Genomic DNA, 12,236 nt, shown 5'->3' on the forward strand with positions numbered 1-12,236 from the left:
TACCGGAAACTGTCCACTCTTTCCACTGGAGTCCCGCAGATGTTTAGCGGTTGGTATGACCGCTCCTGCTTCGTGCTGAAGTCCACGATAAACTCCTTAGTCTTGCTGACGTTCAGGAGAAAGTTGTTCTCCTGGCACCATCTCTCCAGGTTTTTAACCTCCTGTAGGTAGGCCGTCTCATCGTTGTTGGAGATCAGGCCCACCACAACGGTGTCGTCAGCAAACTTGATGATGGTTGTGGAGTTGGAAGTGGCCACACAGTCATATGTGTACAGTGAGTACAGCAGGGGGCTCAGAACACAACCCTGGGGAGCTCCAATGCTGAGGGTGAGGGTGGATGAGGTGTGTTTTCCCACCCGTACAGCTTGTGGTCTGTCCGTCAGGAAGTTTGAGATCCATTGACATAGCGGCAGGCTGAGTCCCAGGACCTCCAACTTAGAGGTGAGTGTGGATGGAATTATGGTGTTAAACGCTGAACTGTAGTCCATGAACAACATCTTTGTGTAATTCCCGTTTCTTTGGTCCAGGTGGTTGATTGTAGTGTGGAGAAGATGTGCAATTGCGTCCTCAGTCGAACGGTTCTGACGGTACGCAAACTGTAGTGGGTCCAGTGTGTCCGGTAGTGAGGCAGTGATGAAGTCTCTGACCAGTCTCTCAAAGCACTTCATCACTACTGAGGTCAGAGCTACAGGGCGGTAGTCATTGAGGCAGGCGGGCTGGGGTTTCTTCGGGACAGGGACAATGGTGGACTGTTTGAAGCATGAGGGGACAACAGACTGTTCCAGAGAGAGGTTGAATATCTCAGTGAACACCGGTGCTAGCTGGTCAGCGCAGGCTTTCAGAACCCGACCTGTGATTCCATCTGGTCCTGCTGCCTTCCTGGTATTCACTCTCTTGAATGCCCTCCTCACGTCATGCTCCGAGATGGTGAATGTGTTTACCTCTCTGGCTCTCTCAGGGTGCATGCTTTGGTTTTGTATGTTTGCACTCATGAACTTCTTTTTAAATGTTGTATTTTACGTGTGACACTTCAGAGAGGTGTTCTGGAAAGAAGAGACAGGAGGCAGGTTTAGACAAGTCAAGTTTATTTCTATAGCACTTTTCACAACATACATTGTCTCAAAGCAGCTCAGAATTTAAGAATAGGTTTAGAGGTTTAGGACATTTAAAACATGCTCTTTTATTTCTTTTTCGCTTTTCTGATTAAAATAGATTTTTATTTAATCAAGTGATTGACTGTGTTAAGAGTTTATATTCGATGGGTTTTTGAAATAACTTTAACATAACTCATTTTGATCAAATGAATAAGTGACATGAAATAATAAATACATTTTGTTTAAACAAATATACAGGTGTTTATTTTTTAATTACGTACATGGCGTGTCAGATTAGCTTGTGCTAGCTGTAGGGATAGGTACCGACACTGTTATCGACACTGTTTTATCTTCTGTGTAAAATTTTAAATAGAAGCAGCTGCTTGTCATTTTCCATCCCTGAAAGCGATGTCATCACATGGCCGACGTTCGTGCCACGTTTGCTCGATGTGCATGCCAAAACAGGCAGAGTAAGAATACAATCCATGATTAAAAAAGTATTAAGCACAAAATCAAACTTGAGTAGAAGAAAACTGGACAGGGGCAGGGGACTCTGGACACACAAACTCAAAACAGGACTACACAGGGAGCTCGGGAGATAACAAGAGACTTGAAAAACAGTAAAGGGGTGAACATAACATCAGAAACAAATCACATTATAACACATAACAGATTACACAACCGCAAAACCTTAAATACACACAGAAATAATGCCACACAGGTGCAAACATTTTGGGCAGATTAGGGAGGAGGGAGTAAGGTGTGGGGACTGGGGGGCCCACTAGTGGTGAAAAACAGAAGCACAGTCACATCACTGATCCCAGATCCTGAGACTGCTTATATGAGATCTCGCACTGTATTTTGGAGTACTCTTCTTGTGCAGATAAAAAAACACATCCTTCCAAAGCATTTACATATACAGCATTGGTCAGACACCCTTATCCAGACCATCTTACAATTATCTTTTCTATTTTTTCTATCAGTATAATAAACCCCCTAATCGTGCATACAAGTAGAAATTCCCATCTGATAAATTTTTTTTTCAGAAATGTTCTAAAATGTTCAGTAATTTTACTAAACACTTTGATGAACATTTCATTTTAACTCACAAAACTTCACAGCTGACTTAAAACCGATCCTGAAACCAGCGTATAGCGGCTGAGTGAATGTGGTTTGGACTCTGTGGAGGAGCCTCAATCTTTTAGAGATGCTGTAGAAGAACAGAGTTCCTGCACTGTGATCCACGTACACGCCTATTCTGGACGCCGCTGGACCTCGGAGTTCGGTCTTAACGCCGTTGTGAGAGAAAGAGACAGAGGAAGAATAACACAGTAGACTCCAGGACTGACTGTTGCGTCCAAACACACTCTCATCACCCTGTCCTTTCCTGCTGATCTCTTTATATGAGACTGATATGTAGACCAAGTTCTCACTGTTCCAATCCACCTCCCAGTAACGGCGTCCACACACACTCTCCTTACACAACACCTGGACCCAGGAGTCAAATCTCTCTGGATGATCAGAGTATTGCTGTTTTGTCTCACTCCACATCACTTCTCTGTGGTTCTCAGACAGAACGAGGAAGGGATGTGCCGTGTTGGGATCCAGAGTCAGATAACAGAAATCTAAAACAAGAAAATGTCCACAGGTTAGTAATAAGTGTGTGTGAGACACGTTTTTTTGCTTTTTTGTCCTCCTAATGCTGCTCTATATGAAATATTACTCAGGATCAGTCTTCAGGAAGAAATGGATCCGATTTAGATCAACAATACAAAGAAGTGTACGTGTGTGTGTGTGTGTGTGTGTGTGTGTGTGTGTGTGTGTGTGTGTGTTTTCCAATTACATTGCAGACATTCTTTTCTGCTCGTCATATGTGAGGGCAAAGTCCTCTGAACTACTGCAGCTGCGGACACACAGAGACAAAATGCAGACGTAAAAATCACATGAAGACACTTTAAAGCGAGGATTCGAAAAACAAGATTCCTCACTGCTCTAAGTGTGAGAATGTCTCATTTCTTCTTCTTTCTTTCTTCTGGTATTTGTTTTTCTTTAAGTCTCTTTTTACTGTGAAACAGATTAAACATTTGCTTCTTTACCTTGTGGACGGATTTTGTTGAATTCCTCCTGACAGATCTCCTCGACTCGTTTTTTCAGATCTGAGACAGATTTCCTCACTCCATCAAATGAAAGATGTTGATTGACAGTGAAGCTGGGTGAGTCGTCACATCCAGGAGAAACACAGAGAGACGGGAAACTCTACAGAGAGTAAACACATCATAGAGAAGGAGAAAAGGGGAGGAGAGAAACGAATGAAGCTCAGACTGAATCAGATCAAAGACACACTTGTGTTTTCAGACAGGAACATTTATTGTTGCTGTAATGAGCTTTTAGGAGGAAACTTTGTGAGGAACAGCGCCCTCTGTAGATTAGACAATGAGTGTACCTGGAGGAAGTGGATGTGATCAGGTGTGTGTGAAAGCTGCTCCAGATCACTGACTCTCCTCTGAAGATCAGTGATCTCCTGCTCCAGATGTTTCAGGTGTTGTTCAGCTCGACTCAGTTCAGCTTTTTCCTGAACTCTGATCATCTCCTTCACCTCCGAGCGCCTTTTCACCAGGGAGCTGATCATCTCATTAAAGATCTTCTCATTATCATCTACTGCTTCCTGTGAACGCTTCTGCTCAAACATGTTCACAAGAAGTCTAGTTGAAGAGTAAATCTTTATCGTATGGTGACTTTATTCTCCACACATGTACAGCTCATTCCTTACCTTTATAATATCCACAGTCTGTTTCAGCTCCTGCACCTTCTTCTGCTTCTCCTGGACCTTCTGCTGGGATTTTAGCTGCTCCTCCCTTAGCTTATTCTGAGACCGAAGAATATACAGTTTATTATTCCTGCAGTGGGAGGTCATTTCAACATAATTATAGTTTATTATTCCTGCTTTCAGAAAACAAAATAAATTACAAATTTGAATAATTTAATGGTATTTGGTAGAAATAATGATTTTTTTTCAGCACTTTTTATTGTATTTAATCAGAGGAGGGAAGTAATTAAATACAAATACTTCGTTACTGTACTTCAGTAGATTTTTCTGGAATCAGTATTTCACTATTTTTCGGACAACTCTTTACTTTCACTCGTTACATTTTCACACAAATTTCTGTTTGACTATTTTTATAAAAAATATAAATAAATGCATATAAAGGAGGCAAAATTAAAACCTTCAATGGGACACACGTTTATTCACGCAGTCCTTTCTTTACACGTATATAAAATAATATATATATTAAATATTAAATATATAAAACAAATAAATATTTGTTTTATTGATGCGGCAATTCTCAAATCAGCAACAAAATCCACCATGATGCACCCAATGAAACCTCTGTGGGTTGACAAACACACCGGTGCATTTTGTAGCATTTTTTTCCTCTTAACGCAAAACAAACTTGAATTACTCTGTGTTTTTATGAACATACAGATAAGAGCAATACATAATTTGTATCGGTAAATGGTCTACTTTTATTTGTATACTGTGGTCGCCCGGAACTCGTGGGGGTTACGTTCTAAGACGCCTTGTGAGTTCTGAAAATCTGGGAATTTTTGACGCACCCCCTTAGTGGTACCTTCGTGAATTCATCTAGACATTATGTCACTTTAATACGATATTGTTAATTTTTTTATTTTTTTATAAAAAATTGTTAGTGAAAAAATATTATTCCTGACGGTCCTGAACATTCGGTCCCGCTGTGGATTCCCACGAATTTTAAGATAATCCGCAACTTGCTGTTAGTTAGGATCCAAATTAGAATCCACAAAACATTGTGCTTTTGTAAAATAAAGAAAACAGACAGGGGGCGCTCTCTTGCATCTCTTTCTGTCATCTCTCTTCACAGACACATAAATAAAACAACCCAAATCTCAGTGGATATACATAAATTCATCAAGAGAAATATCCTCTGTTAATGTAGTCCGTATGAAAGTTAGAAGAGGTACAGTTATTCCGGTATCATCTCATTAACCATCTGTGTGGAAACATAGCAAAGGTTCCATTTGGTGCCGTGAAATTTAAACTCCTGCTATCTGTGGTAGAAGAGTATCTGTGAGAGTAAAAGGGAAAGTTTATAGGACTGTGGTAAGACCTGAGATGTTGTATGGATTAGAGACAGTGGCATTGAGTAAAAGACAGGAGGTGGAGCTGGAGGTAGCAGAGCTGAATATGTTGAGGTTTTTTGTTGGGAGTGACGACGATGGACAGGATTAGAAATGAGTTTATTAGAGGGACAGCGCATGTAGGACATTTTGGAGACAAAGTGATGGAGGTGAGATTGAGATGGTTCGGACATGTGCAGAGGAGGTAAATGGGGTATATCAGTAGGATAATGCTGAGGATGGAGCCACCAGGAAGGAGGAAAAGAGGAAGACCAAGGTGAAGTAAGGAATGTGTACTTTTGCCACCTCTGTATATAATTTACCGTATTTTCCGGACTATAAGCCACTACTTTTTGAACAATGACTTTCTTGGTCTGCTACTGTTTAGATACAAGCCGTGTAACAGACACTGTCTTTCGTTAAAGCCTGTGTAAAGTTCATTAGTTTCAATGTAGACACCTGCAGCTTCTAGACAGGTGCGGCGTATTTATGTTCAAAATAACAATCTTTGTACAATTTAGTGGGTGCGGCTTATATTTGGGTGCGTTTAATAGTTCGGAAATTACGGTAATTACAAGCTTAGTTTTGTGTGAAAATGAAGAAAGGTAAATAAATCAACCATTTTCCCCACCAGATTTTGTCATTTTGTTTGTACGTCTCTCATCAGCTTATAATGTTTTTGTTCATTGACTTGTTTTTTTTTTAGAGTAAAACTTTATTTAGGAATTATTTGTGCTGCCCAGCCTTCCTGATTTGCTGAGGACATCACCAGCTTTCCTTCCTTGCTGATGATGTCACCCAACTTCCAAACCCAGCTGAAGTCATCACCCAGCCTTCGTGCCTTGCTGAGAACGTCACCCAGCCTCCACTCCCTACTGAGAATGTCGCTCTGCTCCTTCCTCAACTGAGGACAACGTTCTACCCTCTGTTCTTTACATTTTAAAATTAAAAATGAAATAAATTTGAATAAAAGCTAGCAACAAAGTTTCAAATCAAAACTGTAAATCATTTAACCACCAAAACCATGATAACACTGTTACTGTTAAAGTTCTTAGCTGTAAAATGCTGTAAGGTTATTGGGTGTTGGTAACAACACCTACTTTTAATATCAATTAATAACAGTAATTTAACAAATTAAATCTACTAAATGATACTAAATGAAATTTTGCCTAGAAATGTCCAACACTCACCTGTTTTTCAGTTCTTTCTGCTTTCGCTGAAACAGTATCATGACCTCTGTGTTTATCCAAAGTACACAAGTAGCAGATGAAGCTTTGGTCAGTTTGGCAGTAGATCTCCATCACTTTGTTGTGCTGAGAGCAGATCTTCTTTTGGAGATCTACGCAGGCTTCAACTAACTTGTGCTTTTTAAAAGCCGGAGACTGATAGTGAGGTTTAAGATGATCTTCACAATAGGAGGCCAGACACACCAGACAGGAATTAGTGGCTTTGCGTTTTCTCCCATTGCACGAATCACAGTCCACATCTCCAGGTCCAGCGTAATGGTGAGCAGCAGAAGCAGCTTGGAGTTTGTTCTTCTTCAGTTTTTCCACCACTTCAGCCAGCATGTTGTTCCTGCATAGAACAGGCCTCGGAGTGAACGTCTCTCTACACTGGGGGCAGCTGTAGACCTTCTTCTGAACTTCTTTATCCCAGAAGCTGATAATACACACCTTACAGTAACTGTGGCCACAATGGAGAGTCACTGGATCCTTCAGGAGCTCAAGACACACTGGACAGTTGAACTGATCCTGATCTGAAATACTTGCCGCTGCCATTTTCTAGCACTGACACACTTAGAGTTTTATAAGTTTCTTTTTCTCTGAAAGGAACATTCTCTCTTAGTGTTTGTTATTGTGTAACAGAGAAAGTGGGCGTGGCCACCTGGAGCAAGAGTTCACATTTCAAACACTCAAGAGGAGAGAGACTTTTTTACTGTACAGGAGCTTCTCTGTGATTTATACAGTTGTACAAATTAAAAACTGATTTGTTGTTTCTTAAATTTTCTGAATAAATGAGGTACTTGTTCTATTGAATGAGGTCATGTTACTATTTAAAGCTATAAAACACATAACCAACAGATAGTAAAGAAGCCAGTCCTGCTAAATATCTTTTAATGGAAACTAAAAGAACATGGCGGTAAATTAGCCGAGACCCACCAGAAATCTCTATTGCACTTTGGTTTTGTATGTTTGTGTGGTAGTGGGAATAGTCACATGGTTGGGCGCAGCAATTGGAATGATGGCCAGGTGTTGCTTAGCAAAATAGTGGGTCTATAAAAGGTGCAGTCTGTGTCTGGTGGGAGTGCGTTTTCCTGAACACTGGTGATGTCACTGGATATCTGGTGCAGCCGGGAGCGAGTCATGTGGTAAGAATTTAGTTGTTATTCCTGTTTGGTAGCCTGATTGTGTGGATTGGGTTTCAAGGATGGTTTTGGTTTCTTCTTTCAGTGTGGATTGAGGAATCCAGCCATTATCGGGTTAAAATCATCCCACTTCCTGGTTTAGAGTTTCTTGGCGCATCATGACCTGGTTAAACCGGTAAGTTGGTTAACTGTTCAGTATTAATATCTGATGTCAAAAGATGGTAATTTTGTGCTTATTTCTCTGAAATTAGGAAGTGATGAACTGAGAGCCGTTGTATCGTCTTACCAGGGTGTCTTTGTATCGGGCTGTCTTACCAGGGTGTCTTTGTATAGGGCTGTCTTACCAGGGCTGTCTTAGAAGGGGTATTTGTATCGGGCTGTCTTACCAAGGGTGTATTTGTATCAGGCTGTCTTACCCGGGCTGTCTTACCAGGGTGTCTTTGTATCGGGCTGTCTTACCCGGGCTGTCTAACCCGGGCTGTCTTACCAGGGTGTATTTGTATCGGGCTGTCTTACCAGGGTGTATTTGTATCAGGCTTTCTTACCCAGGCTGTCTTACCAGTGTGTCTTTGTATCGGGCTGTCTTACCCGGGCTGTCTTACCAGGGTGTCTTTGTATCGGGCTGTCTTACCCGGGCTGTCTTACCAGGGTGTCTTTGTATAGGGCTGTCTTACCAGGGTGTCTTTGTATAGGGCTGTCTTACCAGGGCTGTCTTAGAAGGGTGTATTTGTATCGGGCTGTCTTACCAAGGGTGTATTTGTATCAGGCTGTCTTACCCGGGCTGTCTTACCAGGGTGTCTTTGTATCGGGCTGTCTTACCCGGGCTGTCTTACCAGGGTGTCTTTGTATCGGCTGTCTTACCCGGCTGTCTAACCCGGGCTGTCTTACCAGGGTGTATTTGTATCGGGCTGTCTTACCAGGGTCTCTTACTCGGGCTGTCTTACCAGGGTGTATTTGTATCAGGCTTTCTTACCCAGGCTGTCTTACCAGTGTGTCTTTGTATCGGGCTGTCTTACCCGGGCTGTCTTACCAGGGTGTCTTTGTATCGGGCTGTCTTACCCGGGCTGTCTTACCAGGGTGTCTTTGTATCGGGCTGTCTTACCCGGGCTGTCTAACCCGGGCTGTCTTACCAGGGTGTATTTGTATCGGGCTGTCTTACCAGGGTCTCTTACTCGGCTGTCTTACCAGGGTGTATTTGTATCAGGCTTTCTTACCCAGGCTGTCTTACCAGTGTGTCTTTGTATCGGGCTGTCTTACCCGGCTGTCTTACCAGGGTGTCTTTGTATCGGGCTGTCTTACCCGGCTGTCTTACCAGGGTGTCTTTGTATCGAGCTGTCTTACCCGGGCTGTCTTACCAGGGTGTCTTTGTATCGGGCTGTCTTACCCGGGCTGTCTTACCAGGGTGTCTTTGTATCGGGCTGTCTTACCCGGGCTGTCTTACCAGGGTGTCTTTGTATCGGGCTATCTTACCCGGGCTGTCTTACCAGGGTGTATTTTTATCGGGCTGTCTTACCAGGGTGTATTTGTATCGGGCTGTCTTACCTGGGAGTCCTACCCGGGCTGTCTTACCAGGGTGTCTTTTTTTTGCTGGGCTGTCTAGCTGTCTTGTGGTCTGCGGGTTGCTAAAGCGCAGATGGAGTGGCCTATTGTATCGCCATGCATGCGATCTAAGGATTAACGGATTAGCTAAGGAGCTAAATGCTAGCATGTTCACGGACTGTGTGCTTTATTTATGTGTTAGTGTGTCTGTTTCAGTACTCCACACTGTGTTGGTCCGCTGAGTGGTGGCCTGAGAAACTGCTGCTATACATATATCTCTGTTTATCTGAGGAGTCTGAAGGCCTGGATGATACCCAACAGCTAGCGGAATGCTAATAGGTCATGTGTTTATTTTATGAGGTGTATTGAATGGAATTGACTGTTTTTATTATTCCTGTTGTACTTTCTTTTGCTTTTTGTCGTTGTCCTTTCGTGTGTGTGTAATTTGATTTGACCATACTGTGGTTTGCTTCTTCTCCAGGTGTCTGGGAGACCAGTTCCAGTGTAAGGGACAAGTTCCTCTCTGCTTGTTGGTGGTTTCCTTCAGTGTGCAGTGGTGTCGTATGAGTGCAGGTGTTTGCTGTGGATAGAAGATCATTAGAGTAGGCTCCCCAGCCCTGGAGTCCAAGCGTTCTTGTGTGGTATATCATGTATGGTTATGTCATTTTAATAGTTCTTAATAAACTGTGTATTATGTCCTGACCCAGCTGTAGACGAACCTGGATGCCTTGTGCATTTCTTCCTAAAGGGTTATCCCCGGTAACTAAGACCCCGGAGTGGCGTAGTCGGTTTCTACTAGTAACATTTTTAAATCTAGTTCATATATTTTATTGTCAAAGTCTTCTATGTCCTAAATTTCTTGATTTTCGGGAACAAATTGGATGGACGTGCCGGACGCCACATTTGCGCTTATTCTCTTTAAATGTTGTATTTTACGTGTGACACTTCAGAGAGGTGTTCTAGAAAGAAGAGACAGGAGGCAGGTCTAGACAAGTCAAGTTTATTTCTATAGCGCTTTTCACAACGTACATTGTCTCAAAGCAGCTCAGAATTTAAGAATAGGTTTAGAGGTTTAGGACATTTAAAACATGCTCTTTATTTCTTTAATTTTTTTATCAAGTGATTGACTGTGTTAAGAGTTTATATTCGATGGGTTTCTGAAATAACTTTAACATCAATCATTTTGATCAAATAATTAATTGACATGAAATAATAAATACATTTTGTTTAAACAAATAAACAGGTGTTTATTTTTAAATTACGTACATGGCGTGTCAGATTAGTTTGTGCTAGCTGTAGGGATAGGTACCGATACTGTTATCGACACTGTTTTATCTTCGGTGTAAAATTTTAATTAGAAGCAGCTGCTTGTCATTTTCCATCCCTGAAAGCGATGTCATCACGTGGCCGACGTTCGCGCCATGTTTGCTCGATGTGCATGCCAAAAACGCAGTAGTGTAATAGTAAACAAACGAGGCAACAATAGTAATAACAACATTTACATACAAAACACGCTTCTACCTCTAGCAACGTGCTGTATTTACTATCTCCAGCTCTCCTGTCTCAGCCTCAGGTAACGTTCATTATAAAATAAGTCTTTAGATAGTACTAGTAATCTTTGGGGACACCAGATCGGTTTTAAAATGTAAATCAAAATATGAATAACCCAACGGGTAACGCTAGGCTAGATAGCAGCCCATTCACCAAAGCGATGAGTGGGCAGATGACCCCAGAAAAAAGGGCTGCTAATAAATGGTTGGTGTTTTAGGTCACAAAGTAATAGATAATTTTGCCCAATTGCTAAAAATGCCGGAATTTCCTTTTACAATTTGTTGTGCTCCTATGAAAATGCTGGTCAAATATGTTGTGCTGAGGAATGCAGAGGAAATCTTTCTTTCTCGATCTTTTTGAAAGGCCTTTTTATTAAAAAATTGTGCTTTGTGCTTTTTTGTGTTTTCTTAGAAACATTTGTGAACTGCAGTACTAAAGTTCAGCAGTAATAAAACATTTTCAACATCATTTCTCTTTGCACCAAAATTACAAACAGTAGAATCGATAACAGTATTGATAAAAAGTACCGTATCAGTAACGATCAAATGTAAATAATACCTAGTTATCTGGCTCTGTACTTTTTATAACAAATAATGTTTTACTGCCTTTACTGAAGACTGCACTATTCTGCATCTATAACGTTCATTTGTTTCTAGATTTTGGCGTTCTTCTGCACATTGGGGAACTTTGTTAGCTGGACTTTTGACATGGTTCTGTTTATTTGAATTTGATCTTTTTCCACATTTTGGTGTTTTCTTTCAGTGCATTTACATTTACCACATTTTACATACACATTTATGGCATTTGGCAGTCGCACAGTACATTTCTCATTCATATAACTAAGCAGCTATGTGGTTAAGGGCCTTCCTCAGGGGTCCAGGACAGGCTGCTGGGTGTGGCTGGGTTTTGAACTCATGACATTTAGCTTCAAAGTCCAATGGTTTTACCACTAAGCTACTGTAACCGAGCGTTTTGAAAAGGGGCAAGTTCGCCTATAAATACTTTTCACTAGGAAAATAACAGAAACGGAAGCAGGATTCTGTGAAACAACCAGTCCGACTTTTTATTGTGCTTGCAGACCCGAACAGCATCACTGTGCGCAGGTGCAATAATATATATTTCTTGCTTACGGCAAGTCCCGAGGGAAAAAAAGAAAACTATACCACCTATAAAATGAACACAGCCCCCTCTTGAGCTATCACACACAATTACACCCAAAAAGTCTTTTACATGCGTCCCCCCTCTAAAGTAAACGTCCACGTTTACACTCACCCAAAAAAAAACATATATATACATACATACATATATACATACACACATATACATACACATATACATACACATACATACACACACACACACACACACATATATATATATATATATATATATATATATATATATATATATATATATATATATATATATATATATATATATATATATATATATATATATATATATATATATATATATATATATATATATATATATACATATATATGTATATATATATATATATATATATATAT

General features: G+C 40.9%; 1 protein-coding gene and 1 long non-coding RNA gene across 2 annotated transcripts; one reads left to right on the forward strand and one right to left on the reverse strand.

Moving 5' to 3' along the window:
• Window positions 1–1,091: 1,091 nt before the first annotated feature.
• On the reverse strand, window positions 1,092–7,060 carry LOC124394206 (tripartite motif-containing protein 16-like). Its single transcript, XM_046862341.1, has 6 exons — window positions 6,440–7,060; window positions 3,865–3,960; window positions 3,538–3,771; window positions 3,191–3,350; window positions 2,938–2,997; window positions 1,092–2,719 (listed from the first exon to the last, which is right to left on the reverse strand). Exons 1-6 carry the CDS (start codon window positions 7,025–7,027, stop codon window positions 2,190–2,192), a joined length of 1,668 nt encoding a protein of 555 aa, XP_046718297.1. The 5' UTR covers window positions 7,028–7,060; the 3' UTR covers window positions 1,092–2,189.
• A 503-nt stretch (window positions 7,061–7,563) lies between these two features.
• LOC124394236 lies at window positions 7,564–9,868 on the forward strand. Its single transcript, XR_006927453.1, has 3 exons — window positions 7,564–7,617; window positions 7,700–7,789; window positions 9,635–9,868. It is a non-coding gene; the product is annotated as an uncharacterized LOC124394236 (long non-coding RNA).
• The last annotated feature ends 2,368 nt before the right edge of the window (window positions 9,869–12,236 follow it).

The sequence above is a fragment of the Silurus meridionalis genome, chromosome 12, assembly GCF_014805685.1.
Source record: "Silurus meridionalis isolate SWU-2019-XX chromosome 12, ASM1480568v1, whole genome shotgun sequence".
Taxonomy (NCBI): Eukaryota; Metazoa; Chordata; class Actinopteri; order Siluriformes; family Siluridae; genus Silurus; species Silurus meridionalis.

What these genes read in the sequence shown, in the direction of transcription:
- LOC124394206 (XM_046862341.1), bottom strand. Translation starts at nt 7,027, where the DNA reads ATGGCAGCGGCAAGTATTTCAGATCAGGATCAGTTCAACTGTCCAGTG. An exon ending in CAGAAAGAACTGAAAAACAG is followed by an intron (nt 3,961 to 6,439) that starts GTGAGTGTTGGA and finishes CTTCGGTCTCAG; the next exon opens with AATAAGCTAAGGGAGGAGCA. An exon ending in AGACTGTGGATATTATAAAG is followed by an intron (nt 3,772 to 3,864) that starts GTAAGGAATGAG and finishes ATGTTTGAGCAG; the next exon opens with AAGCGTTCACAGGAAGCAGT.